General features: G+C 47.5%; 1 protein-coding gene across 4 annotated transcripts; it reads left to right on the top strand.

Annotated features, from left to right (window-relative positions):
- Nucleotides 1–523: 523 nt before the first annotated feature.
- On the top strand, nucleotides 524–25,771 carry Fam168b (family with sequence similarity 168 member B). Of its 4 annotated transcripts, none has more exons than XM_051204376.1 (8): nucleotides 524–727; nucleotides 4,501–4,581; nucleotides 8,677–8,757; nucleotides 14,697–14,732; nucleotides 18,554–18,696; nucleotides 18,779–18,977; nucleotides 20,491–20,620; nucleotides 21,712–25,771. In XM_051204376.1, exons 2-7 carry the CDS (start codon nucleotides 4,512–4,514, stop codon nucleotides 20,601–20,603), a joined length of 642 nt encoding a protein of 213 aa, XP_051060333.1. In that variant the 5' UTR covers nucleotides 524–727; nucleotides 4,501–4,511; the 3' UTR covers nucleotides 20,604–20,620; nucleotides 21,712–25,771. The 4 variants fall into 4 exon arrangements, with proteins under 4 accessions (XP_051060333.1, XP_051060336.1, XP_051060335.1 ...); XM_051204378.1 differs by having other exon boundaries at nucleotides 528–727; nucleotides 18,800–18,977; XM_051204379.1 differs by lacking the exon at nucleotides 14,697–14,732 and having other exon boundaries at nucleotides 527–727.
- Nucleotides 25,772–26,384: the final 613 nt, after the last annotated feature.

Below are 26,384 nucleotides of genomic sequence, written 5' to 3'. Positions count from 1 at the left end.
GAGGGCTGGTGGGGAGTCCAGAGACGGCTCAGAGCAATTTCCCAGCACCCAAAAACTCCGGCTGGAGAGCACAAGCCTTTTTTCTGTTCCAACCCTCACGAGAGCAAACACACCCACAGCTGCATAACTAGGCGCACAGTTAAAAATAAAAATGCAATCTTAGTACTGTGCATGGTGGTTGTCGCTTTAATCCCAGAACTCTAGAGGCAGAGGCAGGCTGATCTATAAATTTAAGGCCATCCTGGTTTAAAACAAAACAACAAATAAGAGAAAATCGGTTTTTTCTTTAAAGAACAATAAAAATTTTAAAAAATTAAGTAAACACAATGAGAAACGGCATACATTTTTCTCCCGAAGTTGCTACCGGCCATAACTACTCTTTTTTTTTTTTTTTTTTTGCAACTAGGTCTCTGCAGCTCAAGAGCCCCGGGGCCTCGGCGCGCGCGTCCCAGCATCCGGGCACCCGGCGCCGGACTAGCGGGAGCGCGCGCGCAGCCGCGTCACGTGCCCGGCGCGCCCCCGGGCCGGCGCGCGGCGGGCGGAAGTGAGGTCGCGGGCTGCGGTGTCTGCGCAGCGTCGGCGGTGGCGCGGGCCTCGGCGGGGCGAGCGGGAGGCGGCGCGGGCCCAGCGGTCGGCCGCTCGTGAGCGTCGTCGTCGTCGCCGCCGCCGAGCCACTCGCCGTGCCGGCTCGGGCCGGCGCGCGCCGGTCCCGGGGGCGCAGGCCACTGTAAGTCCCGGGGAGCCCGGGGGCGGCGGCTCGGGGCGGGCGCGGGCCGGAAGTGCGGCGCTTTGTGCAGCGCCGGGCCGGGCCGCGCGGGGAGCCGGGGCCGCCGCTTTGTCCGCCGCGGGCCGGGGGAGGCGGGGCCGGCGGCCTGTGCTCGGCCGGGGACGGAAGGTCGCCGCGGGCGCCTCGGGGTGCCGCACACCCGGCGTCCCCTGGCTTGCAAGAAAAGGCAGACTTGGGAGGGCACCTCAGCAAGGCAGGGACGTTCCGGGGCACGGGCCAGGCTAATCTGGAAAAAGAAACCCCCCAAAAACCAAAACCAAACAAAAAAAACCCCAAAAAGGACGTCCTGCCAGCGCGTCCACGGCAGGGTGTTCTCTCTTAGTGTCTCTTGTATTGTGTGAGGCTGGTGTTTAATCAGTCACAGAGGTTTCTTGGAGTGTTTTTGCATGCGAGGAGGTTTGCTAATGAAACGGTCCACACGTGCGCATACGCGCATTAATTTTCTTTCTTCCTTTTTTTTTTTTTTTTTTTTTTAAGAAAAGGGTTGTGTAGTTCCTAGTCCTTCAGCTCTCCACTTCGCCTTGTGTAAGATGAGATTGCTTTCTGAAATATGACAAGATTTTAAATTAAAAGAGGTACTAGTTGGTGCAAACAATTAGAAAGGCGGCCTTTAAAACTTGGGTAGGTTCGGAGGTAAAGGGTGGTTTGGTTTGACAGCCAAGATTTGAGAAATCTAGGCTGCTTTTACTAATGCCGAAGCCACCACGGTGGAAATGGTTGGCGATTTTGCTTAAGTCTTTGTGTAAAGCACGCATACTAAGCGTCTGTAGTTTACTCAGGCAGTATTTTGACGTGCATGAAAACCTTTAAGGGTGTTTAAATTAATTGGGACCAGGACCAAAGGAAAGTTAAGACCTGGCAGACGACGGTTGCTGCAGGGTTTGAGTTGCTTGCCTCTGCGCTCACCTAGGTCGTGCTTGAGATGCAATTGCTAGAATTGCCCTCCTCCACACTCCTTCTCCTAAGGGTGCAAGTGACCCTCTGCATAAGGCAAGCGCCCGGAACCCCAAGGGAGAGGAGGAAGCGGCCACAGATTGGTTTGGACTAGCTCTACGCCTGCCTTTTAGGCCATTTTAATGTTAGACAGAATGGTAATACTGTATTAATGTGATTTGAAGCCCGGCGGGGGAGAATAGCAACACTGCAGAGATAAGTGATTGGAGTTGACCAAAATAAGACATTTAAAGAACAAGTTTTGTAGGTCTGGTGGTTTAAGGGAAGTTCTCTCCCCAACTTGTCTTATATAGACAGTTCGTTTCAAAGCATGCGTGTGTCAGTGTAATAGTAAGGGTGTAACTGCTTCTGTCTGTGTTCTGTCTGTGCTTTTTGAGATTAGAGTGCTCTCTGCAGAAACACATGAGTTTTCCCTGGGAGGCGTGGAGAGTTTTCTTGTAAGACCGCACTCTCCTTGCTGTCAGAGGCCACTCAAACTTTGCACTACTGATTATTTTCCCCCCCTAATGAGTTTGTAGCTTACTTATTGGTGCCTCTGGATAGAAATGATAAAAACCCCTGAAATTAGCGTTGCTGCTACGAAACAAACTATCACGAGCCTTGAAAATTTTGCAATTAACTCTTCAGCTGAAAGCTAATGTTTAAGTCATGGTATGGTTTAAAACTCAGCATAGGGGCTGGAGAGATGGCTCAGCAGGTAAAAGTGCTTTTTTTGCAGAGGACTTTGTTTCCCCAGTACCTGTGTCAGCCAGCTCACACTGCCTGTAACCCCAGCTCCATCCAAAGCATTTGGTACCCGCTTTGATCCCCATGGGCTTGCGAGTTCGCTCTCTCTCTCTCTCTCTCACACACACACACACACATACACACACAGTCATGGCATTCACTCACAAGGCACAAACATAAATAAAAATAATAAAAATCTATCTTGATTACCCGGCTTGGGGAGTCTGTTTTGTAATTTTGCCTTTTCCCACCCTGGAGCTGAGGACCTCAGGTGCTTAGGACCCTGGGTGCTCTAGCCACTGAGCTAAATCCCTAACCCCATAAAAACAAATTCTAGAAAACTCGAGAAAGTCTTTCATTTTAATGCCATGCTTGTAATTGCTGAATTTATAGTTGAGGAACGCTTGTAGTCTTTGTACAGCTAAGTGTGCGGTTGGTTTGTTTTGACACAGGCATCCAAACACCCACGGTGTTCCCACAGTTAAGTAATTGCAAAGGGGAGACCTAATAATTCTACCCCTGCATTCAGTTGAGGGCAGGTACTGGGTCTGCCCCAGCTCAGAATGGGGGTTGGTGGTGGTTGTGTGACCAGGGGTGCCAGAGACAGGGCTAGATTGGTGCCCTGGGCCTTTCTTTGTTTTTCCACGATAAAGACAGAGAAACGGTGTATGCAGTCATATTCCCCACATACTGAAGTAAAGTTTACTAGCATTTTGCAGTATTTGCCCTTTTAAAAAAATTAAATTACAGGTATCATTCATAATTGTCTTTCTAAAAATTTATATATTGGCATATAAACAATACCATCACCACAGATAGCAAGCTCCACTGTTGGGTGCTCAGCCTGTGTTCACTTTCAAGCCATATCATTAAAATATGTTCTGTTTTTACAGCTCTTCCCACATAAATCAGACTCTAAACAAAGTCTACTTATTGTCTTTTGTATAAATCTAGTTTTATGTCAGACACCCTCCCTTGCCTGCCCCTGTGTTCATAACATTGAAGGACAGACATTTGTCCTTGACAGTGCCCTCTCTTTGGCTTTATGTGGTTAGCTTCGTGGTCCCATTCCATGTAACCCTCAAACTCCTTGACTTTCCTGTACACTGGACATTAGGTATTGGCTCTGTTTGACACGTGGAGCATAGCACCTTGGGTGTAGAGGGTAACAGACTCTTGTCATGTGAGGGTACATATAATGGGAGTAGTTAGTTTGATGTGATATGTTGACATTTCACGTCTGCTAATCAGATGTGCTTTGATAATTCCGGGTTAGACTTTAAATGCCTTAAGTTCAATTTCGTTATTAGGAGTCTGGTGCTGTCTGTGCTGGCTGTGTATTTGTGAGCTCCCTCTGTGCTGAGCACAGAGATGCAGGGAGACGGAGCCACACGAGCTGTTTCCCCTGCTTTTAGGGGAATCTCCCCATTGAGTAAATAATTTAAGGAGGGCTTTTTTATTGGTCACAGAATTGTTACTGCTCTTCTTTCAGCACCTAAGACATTTTACCAAATGAAAGGGGAACGGCAATGTTTTCTTCTATCAACCCTGTGCTGTTTTATCTGTCTCTTTTGGTTCTGGGCTAGAACTTTCAGACATGTGGGCAATTGAATCCAGTGTCTTGCACATTCTAGACAAGGTCTGTCACTAAGAAAGACTGGGAGCCTTTAAATACTTTTAATGCAACTGCATGATGATTTATGGTCTGGATATATTTTGATTTAACTCTGTTACAGGGGCTTTGAGGTTAATTGTATTTTCTCGTCTTAAATAGGGCTGTAGTGGATCTCTTTTCTCTTAGTCCTGATGGATTGAAGGGAGTTATGAAGGAAAGGTTACTGGGTCCTGATTGAGCACCTGTGGTTATTGGGATGCCCGGTGTTTACTTTCTGGCCCCTGTTGTTTGGGAGCAACCCAAAAACCATTGTTTTACCGTGGACTAGAATAACGTTTGCTGCCTGCTCTGTGGGGGCTAATGGAGAAAACCCTGGAAGCAAGAACTTGCCTAAGTCACCTTCTCTCTCCCCCTTTAGATCTTGAAATCATGAACCCTGTTTATAGCCCCGGGTCTTCTGGGGTTCCCTACGCAAATGCCAAAGGAATTGGATATCCAGGTAAGCGAGTTGGATTTTGTTTTTATTATTGGAACTTTTATACTTTATGTCCGTGTAGCATAAACATGTACAGTGGAGGTGCTGGTTAATTTTCTGTCAGGTAGATGCAAGCTAGAGTCTTGGGGAGAGGGATCCTCGATTGCCAAAATGCCCGCACCAGATTGCCTGTGGGGTTTTTCTTGTCAATGGTTACCGGGGGCAGTGCCACCCCTGTCCCAGGCTGTGGAAGAAAGCAAGCTGAGCAAGCCATGGCAAGCAAGCCAGTAAGCAGTGTTCACGTCCTGACTTCTTCATGCTGGACTGAAAGCTGTAAGATGCCATAAACCCTTTCCTCCTCTAAGGCGCTCTCAGACATGGCGTTTTATCACAGCAGTAGGAACCATAAGACAGTGGGCAAACCTAACTTGAGTAGAAGGGAGGGAGAGAGGGAAGTAAGAAGGTAGTTGAGAGAAAACTCAAGAGATGCCTGCCTTGCCCAGAGCTGGTAAGTCCTGTGGGTGGGGCCAAGACCCTCTTTCTCTACCTCTCGGTCCCTTTTAGTAGGAGCCTCATGGTCTCTGCGGTATAAGAAAGCCCAGTGTGGTATTTCCCTAGACTTTAGTGAGTGCAATCAGCCAGCTGAGCTGAGGGAGGCCATAAAGCAAAACACTGGAGACTGGGACTTTGGTCAGCTGTTGCAGATGGTTGTCTGCAGGTGACTAAGCAGGAGGTAGGTATTTGTGTGTTACAGTTTCGTTGTGGGTGTCCCCCCCCCATACTGAGCATGGAACCCAGAGCTCTGTGTATGCTGTGTAACTGCTGCTCCTCGCTGTCTCTGTACCCCCTTTGTATTTTTGAGACAGGGATTCGCTACATTATTTATTGACTTTGCAATCTCTGTGCCTCAGCCTCTGAAGTAGCTGGTGTTGTACTCACTTGTCACCATGCTCGGCTTTCATTCTGGGGTTTGAAATACTTTGACTGGAGATAACCATGTTGGGACACACTCTAAGAAAATGGAGGAAAACTGAACTTGTAAGAGGGGAGAGAGTGTTCAGCCAGATTTGAAAGTGATGCAAGCCCAGGGAGTTACTGTATCTGCCCTGGAACATTTGCTGCTGTTTGTGGGATTCTAGCAGCCCAAATGGGGACAGAACAGGCTGCATAGAAAGAATCTCCTGCGGGCTGGGAGTTAAGAGTCTCTGGGCTCTGTCCTCAGGCCATCTCTCTTGGGAGTGGTCCTCCTACCCAAGGGGTGGGGAGAATCTGTTTGCTGGCTCCATGGGGAAGCATGTGTGTCTTTAAGGCTCTGAGAAGAGCAGTCTTTCCTAAGTGCTTGTAGACATTCTGGGGCATCGAGGCTCCTGTTGATATTACTTATACCTCCTAGTGGGGGCATCCAGAAGTTGAAGCCACCCAACATACTCACTCACTGTGCTGCATTACCCCTGGAGTACCCGGCAGATGCAGAGTCACTGTGAAGTACCTGTCTGCAGTGTGCGTTGTTTGGTCTCCTGCAGAAAGTACTACCTGCTATGTGCAAAATCGCCATAAGGCACACGTGCTGCTGTGTTAGGCAGAGCTAGAGTAACTACTGCATGGGAACCAGCAGGTAGAAGCCATGTCACGAGAAGGTTTAGAATGCTTGTACAACAGCCACATTTCTAAGTGGAGAACAAGATGAAGAGGGATTAAGGGGAGAGAAACCACTGAAACTAAAAGAAATGGGGTTCAGAGTGGTTAGTCCAGTGAAATCTAGAGCGACGTGAACACAGAGCGCTGCTGAGGTCAGCCAAGTGTAATGTAAGTAAAAGCGAGAGGAACTAGGCTGACCAGTTAAGAATTTGGAGGGTGAGGGCCGGAAGGCGGCTCAGTGTGGACCTGAGTTAGGGCCCCATATCAGACAGCTCACAGTGCTGCTCCTCCAGCTCCACGAGACATGATGCCCTCTTCTGAACCCCTCAGGTACCTGCCTGTACCTATGTCCTAATGCACATACACATGGGAACAATTTTCCAGAGTTGACGAAAAGCAGTTTAGGTGGTAAGACCTACTGTTTTTAAAGTGTTAACACTGGTTTAAACGGAGTAGCTGAAGAGGGTCCTGAGTGAATTTGGAGCCAGAGCAATAACCCATGATTATAGTTCACCCGATAGCCTTTGTCTTGGTCTTGAATTCTCTGCTCATCAGGCTGGTGAGGCTGTGGGTGCTGAGAGGAGCTAACTTTGTCCTGTCCCTCGGGCAGGCAGGGCTTGGCACACCCTGTATTGAGATCCAAGTTGAGGCTCTGTATGGGGATGTGCTTCAGCACAAGGCAGTTAAGACGAACCCTTGGTATATCTGCTGTCTCTTACTGACCAGTCCTTGGTCAGAGGAATTTTAGACTAAACCATTATTTTATGTTTTGGTTTTTATTTTTTATTGAGAGAGCGTCTGGAACTTTGAAGCAACCTTAAGTGTCATTTATGTAGTGTTTTATACTTTAGTTACCTTCTATGTGTTTTTGATCTGGCAATTTTAAAGTCTCCCTGAGGATACTGGGTTCTAGTAGCGAGGGAGTCAGATCTGTGGATTATGTGCTCAAAGAATCTTAGGCCGGTGCAACTTTAGCACAAAGGTTGATGGGACATGGAGGGAAGTCTTTCTCTGGCTGCTGTCTTGTGTAATGATTATTGGTATTAAGTATTGTTTGTTATTGTCGTTTCCTTGTTTATTTGTTTAGTTTTATTTTAATTTTTGTTTTCTTTTTATCTTTTCGAGCTAGAATTTCTCTGTAGCTTTGGAGTCTGTTCTGGAACTCTGTAGATCAGGCTGACCTGCAACTCACAGAGATCCATTCGTCTACCTCTGCCTTCTGTGTGCTGGAATTAAAGGCATCTGCCACCACCTCCTGGCTCTGATTTTAATTTTATTTTATGTGTTCAATACAGGCAATAATCAGAAGTGGAATATAATGTCAGCTTCTCTGGCTGTGAGCCACCATGTGGGTGCTGGGGTTGAACTTGGGTCCTCTGTACGAGCAATATGTCCAGCCCATTTCCTCATTGATAACACCCGGGTCTCTTCGTTTGCATTTCTTCCTTGTCATCTTTTCAAAGGGACCCATTATACTTACGTGTGTTACAGACATGTGCCATGGCTTGCCTAGGGAGGCCAGAGCACAGGTTAGGGAACCAGCCCTGTCCTTGTACCACACGGGTCCCAGTGACCCAACACAGGCTGCTAGGCTTGGCGACAGGTCCCTTAACCTACTGAACTTTCTTGCTTGCCTTGCTGTGGTGGTGTTTGTTTTTTATTTTGTTTCTGTTTGTTTGTGTATGTGAGGTGGGGAGAGACTGAGACCCTTGTGTTGTAGAGTGCTTGCCAAGCATTCAAGACACTAAGTTTTGTTCCAGCACACACACACACACACACACACACACACACACACACACACACACACACACACACCCACCCACCCAGGTGAGGATAGTGACTTCGTGCATGATGCTGAGTGTTCTTGCTGTGAAACTGCAGGGGATGTTGGGAATTTTAGACTCCATCTTGAATTTTTCTCCCTTTTCTCTTCGTCCCTTCTTCCTCCCCTCTTTCCTTATGCTAAAAATTATGACTTAGCTGTTAAGCTGTTCCTCTTTTTTAAATCTAGACAGGGTCATGCTGTGTGTAACCCTCATTGGTCTGGAACTCGGCTACTTACTTGTCTCCCAAGTGCTTGGATTAAAGATGTGTACCACCATACCTGGCTTTACTTGTCTGTTCTTACATAGTTGTTTTGGCCCTGGGATTGAACCTCGGGCCTTGCACATGCTAAGGGAGTACTCTACACTAAGTTGCACACCTGCCCTTAGATTCAGCTGTTCTGGACAGTGGACTGCTAATTCAATTTCCACCTGATCTTTTTTTTTTTTCCCCCTAGATGTAGAATGTGAGCATTTATTTATAGGTCTAACAGACTGGATTACGTTTGTGACTCACTAAAATTCTGAGAAAAAATGATAACTAGAGACAATTTTGTGTGAGCACAGTATGTAAAGTTCTAGAAACAACGATAAGGAGGCCTGGTGTTCAGGTATCTGCCCTTTGTTGATAATGCTGTTGTGCTTTGTTTCCCTGCAGCTGGCTTTCCTGTGGGCTACGCAGCAGCTCCTGCCTATTCTCCTAACATGTACCCCGGAGCAAATCCCACCTTCCAAACAGGTGTGTACTGCATGGCAGATACCTTTCAAGTAGCTGGGGGAGGAGGTGTGGAATTAGGATTTGTGGTTGGGTGGCTTTCTACATTCATAAAGGAACTTGTCTATGAGTTTTTATCAAAATTTAGTTCTGAGTGCACATAAGCTTTGCTTTACTGAGTGTCTCAGGTCCCTCACATCACAGCATCTGGGCTGTACGGGTAATTTCTTGTGCCAGCTATCTCTTCTTAGGGTAGGACTTAATGCTAGGAACTCAAGACCAGTTTGTCATTGAGTTCTGTCCATAGTGCAGTGATATATTTTAAAAAGCAAACTTTGTTTTCTTTTTAAAATAGTGTTTGAGAACATTTTCAGATTCGAGACATTGCTGGTTAAAATTGAAGATGAGTGTGTTTGATTTGTGAGATTTTCTCCTACACCCTCTGGTGTGAGCTGTCAGCTTCTCTTGGGCTTTAGTCACTCAGGACAGGGTGATTGCTTTGAGGGTGTTGGCTCGTGCTTTGACAGAGCTGAGCTTGACCCATGGGAGATGTCTGGCAAGGCTGCTGTGAAGAAACCAGCAGTGCCCTTGCTGTGGATTCCTTTCTTGTGACTCATGAAGTCTGCCCTTTTACCCATCTCTTCTGTGCCCAGCCTGACTGCCTTTCTTAGCTCAGACCCAGAGGAAACTTTGGACATGGTGTTTCTGCTTCTGCTTCATGTTCCTGCTCACTTAAGTCATGTGAGTGTACATGGCAATGTGCCCAGAAGTTTAATGGTTTCCCATCTCTAGGAGACAAGACTCTCTGCTTGAACCTCCTGGCTCTTTGCCGTAGTGGCTCCTCTCTCCACAAAGCCCCTCCTCTTGTGAGTTTTGTCTAGTGCCTTTTCGCATACTTGGTCTCCTGTACCTGCTGGTAGACTTGTGAAAAATCTTCAGCATGTTCCACAACGTTACTCAGCAGGGTGCCAACAGTTCTGCACCCTGTCCCTTTTGGTAAGGCACTTTACGTTCTGTAGCTCCTGTCGAACAGTGCCCTTGTGTATGGAAATAACATAACAAACTGCACATGTGTCATCGTTTTAGCTGGGAAGTGTCCCTCTGTCCCAGTTGGTAGTGAGCATACCTGTTTGGGCAAATTTTGTTCTATTTCAACCTTACTGGACACCAAAGAATCACAGGTGTGTTTTCACTTGGTATGGATGAGTTTTCTAAATTTTGTGTGTAAATGGAATCACAGAATGTACTTAGTGTTTGTGTGACTGGCATCTTTTACTGGGTGTAAGTCCTTGGGCTTTTCTGTTGTGGTACCTATTACTACTTCCTCCTCTCTGTTGCTAGGTTGTGCCCATTGTTTGGGAAACATCACTTGCTTATCTGTGACTAGCTACTGGCATTTGTGCTGTTTGACTTTGGGTGATTGGGTTAAAATTCATTTTGCAAATATATTTTTAGCATAAGTTTATAGATATATGTTTGGTTTTTTTTTTTTTTTTTTTTTTTTTTTTGAGTAAATGCAAAGAGATGAAGTGGCTGACTCTTAGGGCAACTAAGAAAATGTCAAAAGTCTCCCAGAGTGATTGCTATCTATGTTCCCCTCATTTATGTATTTATTAGTTCTAGGCCTCTGTGTCATTTGTAGCTCTGGTATGATCAGTCTTTTCTACCCTCGTTGTACTAGTGGGTAGCTAATGATTTAAAATTATAGTTTTGTTTTGAACTGCCATGACAGTTACATTGATCATCTTTTCATTTGACTGACTTTGGTAAAGAATTGTGCTTCTGGGCCTGGTCCACTAGATACTCTGGGGGCTGATGCAGGTGGATCATAAGTTCAAGGCGTGTCTGGGCTACAGAGTGAGTACAAGGCTAGCATACACAACTTAGAGAGACTCCGTTTCATATGCAGAGTGAATGAGGGACTGGAGATGAAGAGATGGTTTCAGTGGTTGAGAACAGCTGTTACCATTGCAAATTGTAGGTTCTAAACCCTGTGAGGCAGCCCCAGGGGATCTGACACTAACCTGCACACACGGGTGCAGACACATAACACATCATTAAAAATAAACATTCAATTTCTGGGTAAAATCAGTGATGGAGGAGTTCACAGCTTATGCAAGGACCTGGGTTCAGTCCCTACTAGTGCCCCTCCAAAAGGGGAGGGGCACTGTCTTTAACAGTGGCAGTTACTAAGTTCATTTTTAAGGCAGTTAGCAATTTTATTTTTATAGATTTTGTTTGGAGATTTGTACTTCTTTCTTTCTGTATGAGCATTTGTTTACATGTATGTTTTGCACCACATGCCTGTCAGGTACCTGCAAAGGCCAGAAGAGACTGGTGGTTCCCTTGAAACGGGTTACAGGTGGTGTGAGCCACCAGGTACATATTGAAAACCAAATCTGGGTCCTCTACAAGTGCAGCAAATGCTCTTCTTAGGCATCTTTCCGGCCCAGTTTTTGTTTTGTTTTTGAAACGATTTTTAAGTGTGTGTGTTCCTGTGTGAGTTTCTTTGTAGCATGTGCAGGTACCTAGGAGCCAGAGAGAGAGAGAACATCGGATCCCCTGGATCAGGGGTTTCAGGCCGTTGGGAGCTGCCTCACATTGGTGCTGGGGACTGAACCCAGGTCTGTGCAAGAGCAGTGTGCGTTTTTAATCACTGAGCCATCTCTCCAGTGCGCATCTCTTCCTCTTCCCCACTCAGGGCATCTTGAACTCCTGGTCTCAACCTCCTGAGTAGCTGAAGGTGAGATGCCCTGCTCACCTGCCTAGATACGTTCCATTGCTAGGTTTTTAAGAATTATTTATCAGATTCATGATTACAGAGGGTTTTCTCCTAGTGTTTTCCTCCTTCTGGATGTCTTTCACAGAACAGAAGTTTTAAAACTTTGATGGGGTTATCATTCTGATCTTTTGTGGATTACATTTCTGGTATCCTGAAAACCTTCCCCAAATGGGGATTTTCTTATGCCCCTGCCCCCTCCCCCAGTGGTTTTAGCTGGTACATTTGGGGCTTTTGCTCATTTGGAGCTAATTGTACATAGCACTCAGTTAGGTTGAAAGGCATCTTTGTGGGTTAGTGCTTCCTGCTCTCATGCTGTAGCACACCATTTGTACTTACCTCTTTACCTAACACCAGTTTTCTTCCTAGAGTTCAAGCCCCTGTGAAAAGGACCAAAGACTTTCAACTCATTTTCATAATTTTCCTAAGAGTGTCAAAAGCAAGGGTGTGTGTAGGACAACGATAGCCACCTTCTCTCAGCTGTGCCGCTAGAGACAAGGGTCCCTTTTTGCCCTCTTTTCAGGACTGCTCTCCTCTCTGAGGGACCCTGAGTGCGGAAGCAGTGGTCCAGGAGAGCGACTGGCCCTTAGCTGCCAGTCTCTTTACTTGTGCTTTTGTTTCCTGGAGGCTAGGGATAAAGATGCTTGCGTGAACTGGTGAAGACGGGGGACTCGGAAGGCCTTGCTGTCTTCACCATGCTGTAGGCACCTGATGCAAGCCAGGTCTGTGTGCTCCTCTTTTATGGGTTCTTGAAATGCCATCTCCCTCTTCGGAGGACCCAGGCTAGCTCATCACTGTAGACACAGTAAGAAGGGAAGTTTTTGTGAGTTTTGCTGCTTTCTCGATTGTTCTAGCATAGAGGCGCAGGTCTCGAGGCCTTCCTGGGCACCTTTGCAGTGCTATGGTTCTTTTTATCTTTTTAAGATTTATTTTTGTTCTCTGTGTGTACGAATGTATGTCTGTGTACCGTGTGCATGCTTGGTGTCCACAGAGGCCAGGGAAAGGTATCAGAGCCCCTGGAACAGGTGGTTATGAGCTGCCATGTGGATGCTGGGGCTGAACCTGGATCCTGTGCAAGAGCAGTGAGTGCTCTTAACCCTGAGCCACCCTGTTCTTAGTCCTCCTGTGTGTCACAGGAGTCTGAGACCCTTTGGATTTGTGGTGGCTTCTGGTGATATATTCTGTTGCATGGTCTGGAAGCAGAGGAGACCCTTCTATTTTGAACAAATGTAGGCTGTAGAGGTAAATCTGGAGTGGATTTCCATGCTGCTAATCTTCTTTGGAACTGAGCTAGTGAAGCTCGCCTCCTGGTGGTGACACTGGGAACTACAATTTCATCCCTGGTGGGACTTAGGCTGTGTCAAGGGAGGTTCATGATCAGATTTGGGCAGGCCAGGCACTTAGTACATTCAGGTCGTCTTGGTCCTGGTCCCACGGAATGGCTCAGGTGCATTAGTGGCTGAAAGCCTCAGGAAAAAGTTACTGATGATGCTTACTGTGTAGCCCTGGATGGCCTGGAAGTCACTGTGTAAAGCAGGAGAGTCTCGAGCACCCAGGGAGCTCCTGCCTCTGCCTCTTCTGTTCTGGGATCAAAGGCCTGCGCCACCATGCCCTGTCAAAGCATGTTTTTAAAAGGCAAACTTCCTGCTGAGAGTTAGATACACTAACACAGTTATTAGCCAGGCAGACGTAAGTACAAAGGCATCTTACAGCAAGTTGTCAGAGTGTTTATCTGGTTTAATGCCATTGTTTTGTTTATGAAGGATACTTAACAATAAATGAAAATACAATACAATATAGGCTTTTTTGGTGTTTGGTTTTTTGAGACAGGGTTTCTCTGAGTAGCCCTGGCTGTCCTGGAACTTGCTCTGTGGGCTACGCTGGTCTTGAAACTCACAGAGATCCACCTGCTTCTGCCTTCCAAGTGCTGGGATTAAAGACGTATGCCACCAGCACCTGGCTTTTTTCTTTTTAAATTGAGAATTCTGTCTTTGAAGTGAGATTCCAGGTTTTTTTAAACAGTAAGCTTATTGAATGGCCAGCTACGTAAAAGGAGTTAGCATTAGAGTGTTCATAGACTGTGGGTTTGTAGAGTATATAGGAACAGAATCTTGCGATAACTATACTTTAGAAAGCTTTTTAACATTACAGCAAGGGTCTGGTGGTGTGGCTTAGTTGGTAGAGTGCTTACATAGTGTGCATAGTTCCCCAGACTACAGAAACTCAGAGTGGTGGCTCATTGGGGCTAGAGGCAGGAGGATGGGACATGTAGGGAAGTCTTCTGCTGTAGAGTGAATTTCGGGTCTTCCTGGGCTATGTGACACTGTCTCGGGAGGGAGGGAGGGACGGAGATTGTTTGCTACCAGTGTTCCAGTGCCTGTCTACTCTGATGCCATTGCACTCCTACTGCTGTCATTTTGTTGGAGCTCTTTCTGTGTTCCCAGGTATTGACTTGACTGTCAGGGTTCCTATTTGTTCTTATGGATTTGTCGCTTTGGGTGACAAGGATTTAGTTGTTCTTTTACTTGCCTGCCTTGTCATTACTGTGGCCCTGCCATTTGTATGCGGTGGTGGCTCTTCTGTGCCTGCCTTTCTTTCCTGCCCTTGGGGTCTCTCTGTGTCAGGACTCCTGGTGGAGCTTCTGGCCCGGGCTGTCCCCGTACCCTGCCTTCTTGAGCTCCTGTGGAAGCCCTCGCTCTGGCTGTAGCCTGAGTCCTAGTCTGGAGCACTCCTCTGCAGAGGCCTGGGGCTCTGCCTTACTTTCCTTCAGTCCTTGCTCTCTTTCGTGGTTCCTACTTTGCTTTTGTGGAGTAGTTCCTTCAGTAGCTTCCCAAGAGATTAGGAGGGAGTCCTGTTTTAAACATGCTCACACTCCCACCCCACCCCCACCCCTAACTGTAAAAACATTTTCTGCATCTATACCCCACCTCCCAATAGTTCTTGTAGAGTGACTTATGGGCTAGCAGCCATTGCTCCTAGGGTTGTGAAGGCAAAACACTGAGAGATGGCCAATAATTGTTTATATTTGGAATGAGGTTCTACTTAATGCTACATATTGAATCTGTTTATGAAGTTGAATTTACATCTTTAGCCTCCTTTAAATCTGTAACAGCTTGCCTAACCTTAAAAAAAAACACTTTGTCTTTTTTTAAAAAATGATTCTTTTGTTTGTTTTTGTTTGCAGTGCTGGAGATTGAACCCAGGGTCTTGCACATGTTAGGCAAGTGCTCTATCTGAGCTATGTTCTTGGCCCTTTGTGTTTTGTTTGTTTGTTTGTATGTTTGCCTTTAAGATATAAACACTCATGTGTATGAGTGTTAGCCTGCATGTATGTGTGTGCACCATGTGTGCCCAGTGCCTGAGGCGTTCAGAAGAGGGTGTCAGGTCCCCTGGAACTGCAGTTGCAGGTATTTGTGAGCTGCCATGTGAGTGCTGGGACCTGAACCCAGGTCCTAACAGAGCAGCCAGTGCTCTTAACCTGAGCACTCTGGCCAGCCTATACTATGTGCGCTGAGGTAGAGCTGAACTGTGAAGCCTAGGCTGGCCTTGAATTCTCTATTCTCTTACCTCAGCTTCCTGAGTGCTAAGAGTCTAGGTGTGGTGTCACACACACCTCCTTAGAGTTTCCATTAGAGACATTCCAGGCGCACTTGGCACTTGGAATGCGGCAGAGTGTAGTCCCTACTTCCCAAGTCCCTGGGCTTTGCCTGCCACCAGCTCAGAGTCGCTCTTTCATCACTTTTCCTGTGTTTTTGAACAACTCTCATAGAGCATGCTGACAGTGTTTAGAAGTATCTAATAAAAGTATATATAATGCTACCATCACACCTAAAGCATTCATTATTAGTGCTCCACTTTACAGATATGTCATCTGTATTGTGAGTGCTTATTTGTGTTTCTTTGGGCCCCGTTTTTAAAGCCGTGTGAAAACTGATGACTTGTACTCCCAAGTTCTGAATGTGACTCCGATAACACCTAGCATCTGTTCTCAAAGTGTGACACCCTTGAGCACTTGAGAGTTGATATTTCCCCCGTGTGACAGTACTGATTCCTCAGAGGATCTCACTCCCTTTTGCATTTTTGGTTTTAAGCAGTGCACCCGTACTGGCCTCAGATTCAAAGTCTCTCTTGCCTCAGCTTTCAGGGGGCAGGGGTTGCAAACATGTAAGTTCTTGCCAGATGGCCCCCTTGAGGTTCGTGGAATTAATGGGGCAGAAGTTAGATTATAGTAATTGAGTGGGGATCAGACTTAGTAAGGGGAATGTTCTCTCTGGTGTGGTTGTGGTTGTGATAAGTGAAGGACGGTGTTGACAGGGAGTGTTCTACTTCCTGTGTTTCCTAAAAGTCGAGTTCCTGTTGTAGAGGGTTGGCTCCTTCCTGGTTATCCACAGTAGGGCCTGGCTCGGTATCTGTGACAGACAGGTGCTGTACTGCTCCTATGGCCTGGCCTAGTGGCAGGTGCTTGCTTAGTCTTTTCATGATGAGAGCTTGCACTTGGGAGAAGTTAGCACTGTCCTAGATCTTCCCCTTGGAGTGTTATTGAAACCAGGACTGGAGGGATCTCAGATTGCTTTTCCCTAACTTAAAAATGATTTACAAATTTGTTGTGTATAATTGGCATATAATAAAGTTGAACATATTTAAAACTTCGGATACCATCATGAAGCAAAAACATTCCCCTGTGGATAGGTTCCACAGCCTACTTGGAGTGCACACCCCCTAGTGACTTAGCCTTCTCACTGCTAGGCCCCGCCTCTTAAAGGTGCATCAGCCTCTTGTGCTACCTACTACACTGCACAGCAGCCTTTCCCGTAGGGACCTTAGTGTCCAAGCCGTGATAGTCTCTTTATGTGCTCTTGTCTGAGCATTTGCTTTATAAATCCTAATGGAAAATCTATATATTTGGCTCTCTTGGCAAAGCATCAGTATTGAAAGTTGGTATATTTAAAATTGGTAGATATTGTAGAATTCATTAATTTTCTCTGCTAAATAATAAATTAAATTTTTAAATTAAAATTGTTTGACCTTGGTTCATTGCTTTAAAATTAAGACACAATTTATGCACATACATTCACTTATTTAGTGTGTATTTGGATGAGTTTTCACAGTTGAATTTTGGCACTGTGGAGCCATCACCTGCTCCCCCCCCCAAAAAAAAAAATATCTGGGACATTTTTCATTGTGCTAAAAGGGCTTTCCTTTTCTTCTCCCCTTCTGATTTCTTCCAGAGATTTAAAACTCTGGAATTTGAAAAAAGATGGACTGGGCAGTTCTTAGATATGCAAATGATCATTTTTTAAGTGCTGTTCTGTGTCTGGCTTTGAAAATACATTGAGGTTTGAGATTAATTTTTAAGCCTGCCTGCCTGCCTCTCTCCCTCTCTCCTTCCCTCCCTCCCTCCCTCCCTCCCTTCCTGTTTGCTAAGTAGTGTTTTTGAGGCTGGGTCAGATTTATGTGTAAGGCTGGAGAACATGTTTTCCAAGTTCTATTGTGGACCCTAGGGGTTATTGCTAGCGTCCTGAGATGTGTCTCTGTAGATTGAGACTTTGCAATTCTGACACCCAGGACAGCTGAGTGCCCTGTGCCACAAGTTTGCACCAGCGACAACATGAAGGCCATCATGGCTTCTTCAGAAAGCGCTTGTGCAGAAGTAGAATGATGAGAACTGGAAGCTGTCCTCAGAGTCCATGTGGTGTTTGCTGTGTGTGGTTGGTTGTGCATTCTTGGGAAAGAACCATAATTGCAGGAAGAAAAGGTGTATATGCCATTAATGCCAAGTTGAGCCGGGGAAGGCCATAGGAGTTTCTATTCCAGCAAGTCAGGAGATTCTCGTTTTCCTGCCCTGGCCACTGCCTTGAAGTTTTCAATCACTGGGTTCTCCCTAGGGTTTCCTGTCAGCCCTTTGCAGCGTGCTTTTGTGTGGCTTTCACTAAATACAGTTATCTTGGAGTTTGTCCTGTGAATCAGCAATTGGTCCCATTGATGCACCAGAGAATTGTTGATGGCCAGTTGCAGTGGTCTGAACGCTCGTTGCTGTTCCCCAGTAGCTGGTTAGTCAGTCCTTCTGGAGCCTTCCTCAGCCCCTGAGTACATTTGTAGCCTGCAACTGCCAGCTCAGATGCCCGCTTTGGTGGGTGGAGTCAGGCTGCCCCCTGAGAGTACCGCTTCACATGGCTGTAGGGCGCTGTCTTCTCTTCCCCTCTTGGTCATGTAGCTTTATGTGTTGTATTTCTTTTCTTTTTACAAGATTATTTGGTTATGTGTGTCCGTGTGTGGGTTTTGCATGTGAGTCCAGTACCCTTGGAGGGCAGAAGAGGGGGTTGGATCCTGTGGCGCTGGGGTTAAAGGTTGTCAGTGGCCTAGTGTGGGTGCTGGGAATTGAACTTGCGTCCTCTAGAATAGCAGTACGTGCTCTTAGCTGCTGCACCATTTCCTCAGCATCTTCTTCGCATGTTTTCTGTTTCGTATTCTGCTTTATTGTTGTTTTCATTTTATTTTTGGTAAAGATGATGCAAATCCACCCCCCCAAACACACACACACATACACACACACACACACATACACACACACACACCTACCTTTCTGCTACGGCGCTTTTCCAGGCTTTATTGTTCAGTTAGTTTCTTTAGTTTTGCTGTAATGATCAACACAGAGATACGCTTGCTTGCAGTGACTTTTTTTTTTCGTGTGTGTGTGCGTGTGCGTGTGCATGCTTATTTCCCTAAGATAGACTTCTGGACCTTGATTGCTGGATGAAAAGGTGTAATGCCAGGTTGAGCTGAGAGGCCATAGCAGTTTCTGTTCCAGCAAGACGGGACAGGCTCTTCTGTGCATACATGCTCTGTAGAACTCACCACCACACGTGCATACTTGCACATAAAGCTGAGACACCCAGGTCTCACTAGAGAAGAGAGACAGGGCTGCAATGGCAACAGCCCCTCACTGTGCTCACGATTGCTGGCAGCCCTGGCTCCTTCCCCCGCAGTCATCCTTGTCTGGCATTGGCCGGTGAACTCAGGGTTTTCACTTCTTTGTTCCAGGCTACACTCCTGGTACACCTTACAAAGTGTCCTGTTCCCCAACCAGTGGGGCTGTGCCGCCATACTCCTCCTCCCCCAACCCCTACCAGACGGCCGTGTACCCAGTGAGAAGTGCCTACCCCCAGCAGAACCCATATGCCCAGGTATGCTTGGGCCATGCCCTGCACCTTGGGGAAGGGAAGGTCGGCTCCATCCTACCCCTGCAGCCCTGGGGTCCTCTAGCAGTTGTCTCTGTTTTCCCCACAGCAAGGCACGTACTATACGCAGCCTCTGTATGCGGCGCCCCCTCACGTCATTCACCACACCACGGTGGTGCAGCCCAATGGCATGCCAGCAACTGTCTACCCCGCTCCCATCCCTCCTCCCAGAGGCAGCGGGGTCACCATGGGCATGGTTGCCGGGACCACAATGGCCATGTCAGCAGGTGAGTCCTAGTTCTTGGTTTTTGTATTTTGTATTTTGTGTCAGCCTGAGAGCTGGCTGAAGTGTAGAGGGTCCATGAAGTTCTGGCCCTTGGCATTAGATTCTCATGGCTTGAGTTGTATGGAAGGACTGGCCCTCCCCTGTCCCCTCCCTTTCTCCTTTTAGGGACAGGCCAGGAATCAGGTTGCCTCTACTGTGGAGCATAACTGAACAGCACACTTGGTTAGTGAGCTAGGAACAAGGAGGGTCAGGTCACCCTCATTTGCCCCACCCCTCATGAGCCGCTAAACTGAGTGTGGGGTAGGTACCTTGTGTTCCGGGGGGGGGGGGGGGCAGCCATGCCTGTTGGTCAGGTTACTGTAGTGAGTGTTTGAAAAAACTAGCTTTGCGTTGATGGAGGGGATAAATAGCTGCTTGTGGAAACCCTGTGCCATTTATGTACTGAATCAGGAAAGTGGGTTGGGGCATCCTCCGTGGACGTCTGAGGTTTGATGGAAGGTGGAAGGATGACTTCACCTCTTGACCTTTCAGTGTACGTAGCTGCCTTTCAATACACGGTGACATATTCTCCATGACTGGGATTTAAGAAGAAGGAAAAAAATCAAGCCATTCTTTAAAAAATATTTCTGGACTCCAACCAACATAAGATTATGTCAGATATAACATGGTGGATTCTGTTTACTTCTACTTAGAATCTCCATTTAGTTTTCTGAGTTTGTGTTGTTAAAGTGAAGACTTGCTACTGCCTGAGGGTAGCTCCCGAAGGAGGGGTGTGACCCAGGCTTTCCCCACCTTGAGTTGTGGAGGTGTGGGTTAACCCTAGAGCCACGCAGGCCATTCATTGCTAAGTGTACATATGTATGGAATATAGAACTCCCTCGTGTATGTGTTCATGTTCTCTCCTTCTCCCTCTCTACCTCTTCCCCGTGTGTCTGTCTGTCTGTCTCTCTTCCCTCCCCTCTCTCTCCGCCTGCCCCCTCCAGTATACAACTCTGTGAAGTATACCCGTGTTGCTGTGAAATGGGTTTCCAGAACATTCACCCTACGAATCTAAAATTCCTGAACCCATTAAACAGACACTCTCCTTTTCCTTCCCCGAGCTGTGGCGTTCACTATTCTGTGCTCTGCCTTGTGAATCTGACAGCCTTCAGAACCTCGGAAAAGTGGGAACTTAAGTTGTTTTCCCTCGCTGGCCTTTTCACTTAGCACAGTGTTCTCAAAGCTCACTTCTCTGACTCAAGGGTCAGAGTTTCCTTCCTGTTTCAGGGAATTAATACTTTTTATAGCTATGTGATCTGCCAAAATGAGTGCATGTTCTGAAGGGGAGTTGGTCGTACCCGCACCATAACTGCTGGCTCGCAGCGCCCTCTGTGCTTTGGGATAATCTCCCTCCTGCTTCAAGACCATCGCTCCTCCCTGTGTCTCCCGGGCTTGTGTTTTCAGAGGCCACAGGGCAGAGCTCTGCTGGAGAGGTCACTTGTGTCTTTTTTGAGAAGTGTTCCTCTTTGTTCCAGGTACCCTGCTGACTGCTCATTCTCCAACTCCTGTAGCCCCTCACCCAGTCACTGTCCCCACATACCGAGCCCCAGGGACACCCACCTACAGCTATGTGTCCCCTCAGTGGTGATGGCCCTGCAAGTTAAGGTAAGTATCAGTGGATGTGCTCACTGGGTGGGCCCTGGGGAAGGTGCGTTTCCCTGAGGGAATGGGAGACTGGCCTCAGGGTTAGGCTTCTCTTTCCCAGTGATAAAACTGAGCAAAAGCAACTCGGGGGAGGGAAGGGTTGGTCCGCCCCACAGTTACCGAAGCACAGACCGCAGAGGATGCTGCTGTCCTTGTCCCCCCCCCCCCCCTGCTTGCCCAGCCACCTTCTTTACATATCCTAGCCCACCTGCCCAGGGGTCGCACCTCTAGACCTTACCTCATTAATTAGCAATCTAGAAAAGGCCACACAGACATGCCCACAGGCCAGCCTCATGCAGGCAGGCCCTCTGTTGAGATCCCTTATGCTAAGCACCTAGGGGAAGGTGCACTTTACCCTGGCGTAGTGCAGAGCTTTATGTTTTTACTCGCATTGGGATGTCCCAAGGCAGAGGCAGAAAGGAAGCCACTGTCACTGCTTGTTGCTGCCTCAGGAATGGGCGTGTGTCACCCTTCTGTTTGCTGCAGTTTGTAGGGTTCAGTTACAACGGGGGCAGGGGCCACAGGGCGTGTCTAACGTAGGGGTGTGTGTGAGGCAGGGTGTGTGAGGCGGGGTGTGAGGTAGGAGTATGTGGGCAGGGGCGTGTGAGGCAGGGGTGTGTCTGAGGCAGGGGTGTGTCTGAGGCAGGTGTGTGAGGCGGGGTGTGTCTGTGAGGCAGGGGTCTGTGAGGTAGGGGTGTGTGAGGCAGGGGTGTGTCTGTGAGGCAGGGGTGTGTCTGTGAGGCAGGGGTGTGTCTGTGAGGCAGGGGTGTGTCTGTGAGGCAGGGGTGTGTGTGAGGCAGGGGTGTGTGTGAGGCAGGGGTGTGTCCGTGAGGCAGGGGTGTGAGGTAGGGGTGTGTCTGAGGCAGGTGTGTGAGGCAGGGGTGTGTCTGTGAGGTAGGGGTCTGTGAGGCCGGGGTCTGTGAAGCAGGGGTGTGTGTGTGTGTGTGAGGCCGGGGAACAGATGCAGCAGCTGTAGCCCTGCTGTCCTCTGGAGGTTTTGATGCAGAGATGGCAGGAGCAGAGAGTGTGTGACTGTTTTCGTTCTTTCCCAGATTGAGGATGGAGCTGTGCAGTCACTTCATTGAGTTCCACAGCTGGTGCTGCAGGCCTTGTGCCTCCAACCAGGACTTTGTTCTTAAAGCTCTCAACACATAGCTGAACATGACTGCGTCCCAGCCCAGCAGGCCCCAGCTCGATAGTCTCCAGCTAACTCTGTGGGTTGGTTTTAAAGCAAATCCTGTTGTGGACTGCCTGGCAAATTTTTTAGCTAACTGTAATGATAAAAAGGGAGTGTTACTCTATTCTGAATCTTACCTAGTTGAATGCATGTTTATAAAAACAAACACAAAAAGCTTGCTCAATTTACCTGCAGTGACTGATGCAAAACCATCACATGCAAAATCCAAAGGACTGGACCGTGTTCTGCAGCCTGTGTCACATGCACTGTCATAATGTATGCTTAGTCTCACAGCCACATGCGTGCAAGTGAATGTCCTCGAGAGTCATCTGCAGTACTGGACCGGGTTCTTGGGGTTGCCAGTTAGGGACACAGACTTGTAGTTTTCAGAGACCTGGGTTTTTGGCACTGACTAACCTGGAGGGAGCTGCAGGGACTGGGAGGGCGACTCTGTGATGGTTCCAGAGCAGCAGAGGAGCAGTGGGTTCCCTCTCCTTCATTTCCCCTGCAGTGTGGTCTGAGCAGCAGGGATGTACCTGAAGCCTACCCGGGCGTGTGAGAGCTGGGTGGCCAGTAGAGCTGGGGTGAGGGGTGATCTGTGTCAGCAGAGCAGTGCCTGCCACATGAGCGTCCACTGTAGGTCTTACAGGACAGTGTTTTGTGTAGCTGTCGGGACTGTGGGGAAAGGCCAGTGTCTTCCCAGGAGGGAGGCTGTCTAAGAAGAACGGCTACACTGAGCTGGCATTCATTGCCTTTGCTTTCTTCCACTTAGGGACTCATCCCTTTCTTTCCCCCGAGTCAGCTGAAAACACACGGCACTGCTGTATTCACCCCACAGAGAAGGGCAGAGGCTTCAGCCGTGTGCTGTGGAGAATGGTGTATATTTACGACTGGTTAAAAGGGAATAAGTGGGTTTTTTTTTTGTTTTTTGTTTTTTTTTTTTTTTTTTTAAGTTAGTTCCCCGTGTTTCTTGTAGAGAAGCAGAGCTGTGATTATGTCTAAAAAATGTAGAAGCGATGTAGCTTGTCCTGGGGTCGTTCAGCTGATGGTGGCCTGTCCTCCGTGTCTAGCTGGGGCAAGGCCTGGAAAGTCTGCCTAAGTGTCCCGTGAGCCTCTTCTGCCACCTTTCTCTGTGGCTGGCTGACCGCACTCAGCACGTGTGGAGGGTGGAAAGGGTCAGGCAGTTTGGGATTGTGCTTGCTTGTCTACAGCTGTTGTGGGAGAGATTCTGAGTATGTACATAAGGAATCAAGAAGGTTCTTTCTGCTTGAATATGCCCAATTTGAATCTGTGAGAGCGTTTCTGTTCAGGGTGGGTCGGAAGGGCAGGGCGTGAGAACTTCTGACGAGTGGGGATGTTTTGTTTGTTTTGGTTTCTTCCCCCCATTGAAGTACTGGGGTCTTGGCTGGAGGGGGTGCTTGTCTCTGGCAGCTACGTCAAGGTTCCCATGTTGGTGTGGATGAAGCCTGATTTTATAGTAGTGCTCTCCATAATTTGTTTTTAGCTTTCTTTTTTCTTTAAGACATTTTGTAAAATTTCAGCATGGATCATTGTAAACAGAAGAGTTCTCATTCCTAATGTCCATGAACATAGAATGTTTACGGATGAGTATGTTTAATCACCGCCTCATGAGCACTTAACCGTGTGTGTGTGTGTATGAGTATGTGTGTGAGTTTGTGTTCATGAATGTATGTGAATGTGTGAGAGTGTGTGTGAGTGTGTATCATGTGTGTGAGAGTGTGTGTATCACATATGTGTGAGTGTATGTGTGTGTAGTAAGAAAGCACACAATGCACACAGATAAGAGCATTTGCTGTAGGCACACAACTTGGATCTGTAGTTCATGTTGGGATTCCCATCCATGTGGTGGTTTGCAGTGTTGCTGGTTCAAGGTCTCCCCTGGACCCAACAGACAGAAAGTGGTTTTCACAAGTGAACATGCACAGATCAGTGGAACAAATGTACCCAGATTTTCGCATGTGTTTGGAAAAAGTCCCCTCACCCACCCCCCTCTAAACATGCCTGTGAAGGGTAGAGTTGTTCGCCCGCGGCAGGAAGTTATCAAGTCTGTGGGTCTGCTTGCAGCTGCACACTGTTTCCACAGGCCAAGTTCTCAGGAGAAAGGAGAGTGGGGTGGCATCCACTCCTACGGATAGCAGCTTCACACACCATTCTTTCCCTTCCAAATTGAATTACATTGACTATCAAACACCTCTGTATTGTACAACTCATCTGAGCGGAAGTCTTTTCTGTTTTGAAACTGTCATGCCATCAGCTATGGAATCTGCTGGTGAAAGGTCTTACCTACCAGGTAAAAAATGGGCACGGGGACAGTAACAAATTGTCACACGTGGTGATCTCAGTAGCATTCAGTTTCAATAAAATTAAGGAACAGAACTCCAGTCAGTATTCTGTTACACAGCTGCATATGTATCCCCAAAACATTAAGGAACATTCCAAGAAAATGTGCTTTTTATGTGTGCAACATTCCCAACTCTAGTCCTTCAGCTGAATTCTAGAGGTAAGACAGGCAGGCAAAGGCCCTGATACCTGTGAACATGAACAACAACATTTTTAGGTGTAGATATAATTTTTTAGAGTTTATTCTCTGCTGCCTCCCCTGAGGCTGGGGAGCTTTGTTCTTTTGCTGCTGCTGTTTGTAGTTTGAAGTTTGGTAGAGTTCTTGAGTATTAAGCAACCTGCGAGCTCCCTGAGAAGAAAGGCCACCGTCAAGATTGGGCTAGTTAGAGTACAGGCATGGAAACTCTTCCAGAACTTCTGTCCCTGTCTTGCGGTCTTTGTGGAAGAACCATTGAGTGGATGCTGGTCTGCCAGTTAGCGTTCTGGGTAGCAGCTTTGGAGTGTTTTGCAGTGTTTCCACCAGGAGAGGGGGTCCTCAGTTCTGGATTGCCTGCTGAGTATCCTACCTTTCCTCAGCCTTGTATCTGGTTATGTTAGCCTGCTGTGCCAGGAGGCTGGAGGAGCAGAGTGGATGTTTCTTAGGGGCATGCTACAATGAAAGGAAATGCCTTGGGGGAGGTTTGAGCTCACTGGCTTGACTTGAGCCTTTGTGAGTGTCTGTGGTGGAGAGGCTGGCAGGCATAAATAAGCCTCCAATGTTGGGGCTTCTCCACACTCCTCAGCTGGTCCTTTCCTCTGGTGCTTTGTGAGGGTTGCTAGCGGGCAAGAGTGCAGTGCGGAGCTTACTCTTCCCCAGGTTTCCTGAGTTGCTTATCCTGCCCAGTCTTCTGTGTTTGGTGGACCCATACCCAGGAAGGATAATGTGGTTTTGGTAGTAACACTTAAATTAATTCCCTATGTTTTACTTCTTTGCTACCCCTACTCCATGAAGAACAAAACCTGTGGAATAAATCTTACTAGAATTATGAGACGGGAAGCAGCAGCTTTCCTGTCTAGAGACTACAGTAGTTATACATGTGATGTGAGGGCCTGATTGGTATTGCGGCAGCTCCCATGGAAGGGCAGTGGAGGGTCTGGTGCAGACTGTGGGCAGTGTACTAGACCAGTTAGGTGAGACCGGGGACTGGCTCCCAGCAGGGTTATTAGGGCAGCTGCAGGCCCCAAGGAGCCTGATAGGCTGTAACTGAACAGAAGAGGTTCTTCTTTTTTTAAACTTTTATTTTTAAATACTCTTTTTTACACTGTTTTCTTGGTACTTTTTTTATGCTTAAGTCAGCATTGTCTTCCAGTGTTAAAGGCATCCCTTGCCTCTTCATGTGTCAATATTAATAGGAATGGGCAGACTGTCCATCCCGAGCCAGTTCAATTAAATGTAAATTCATACTGTTTTAATTTTTTATGCAATCTGATGAGTAGATGAGCTCAGATTTAAAATCCTTAAAAGCACGTTTATTGTAACAGGAATTGTTATGTATTAATACTGCAGTTTTCAATAAAGATTGACTTGTGTTGCATATTCTGATTTTTCCTTTCATGTGATTTTTGTCAGAGATGATGGCCTGACTGGCACATACTGCCACTTCTCCCGGGCAGGAGGTTGCTGGGGGACTGGGGTGAGGTGAGGCTGTGTGTTCAGCCCTCATTTGGTTTTGGTGGAGGGGGTCCTCCTAGGTGGTGTAGGGGATGTAGGCTTCTGTAGCTTTACATAAGCCTCCTGTGTCCCTCAGTTCTGTAACGAGGATGCTGAGACCCAGAAGCACCACCGGCCCCATCCCTTAGCTCACATGTGCCAGTTAGCTGCATACTCTGGGAGGTGGGAAGGGAGTCTGCCCACTGGCAGCCAAGGTTCTCTCGGTTGATTTCCTCCCCCTTCCTTTAGACCTTTGCAACAGTGAGCCTAGCCGCCTTAGCCCACTTGTACCAGGAGTCCTGTGGCTGTGGCCCAGTGAGCAGCACATCCCCTAGGATGATATCAGAGGAGTAGCTGAGGGCAGAGGCAGGGTACCAGCCCCAGCAGGAATTGAGCAGCACACAGGACAAGAAGCTCCCACATGATACCAACAATTCACCAGCAGCCAGGTTACTTTTCTTGTTTCTTTATGAAATTAAATGTGGTTTCTGGATTAG

This window comes from Phodopus roborovskii, unplaced genomic scaffold, assembly GCF_943737965.1.
Source record: "Phodopus roborovskii unplaced genomic scaffold, PHOROB, whole genome shotgun sequence".
In the NCBI taxonomy this organism is placed as follows: domain Eukaryota; kingdom Metazoa; phylum Chordata; class Mammalia; order Rodentia; family Cricetidae; genus Phodopus; species Phodopus roborovskii.
Note: the sequence above shows the minus strand (reverse complement) of the source record. Positions and strands in the feature narration are given on the sequence as shown.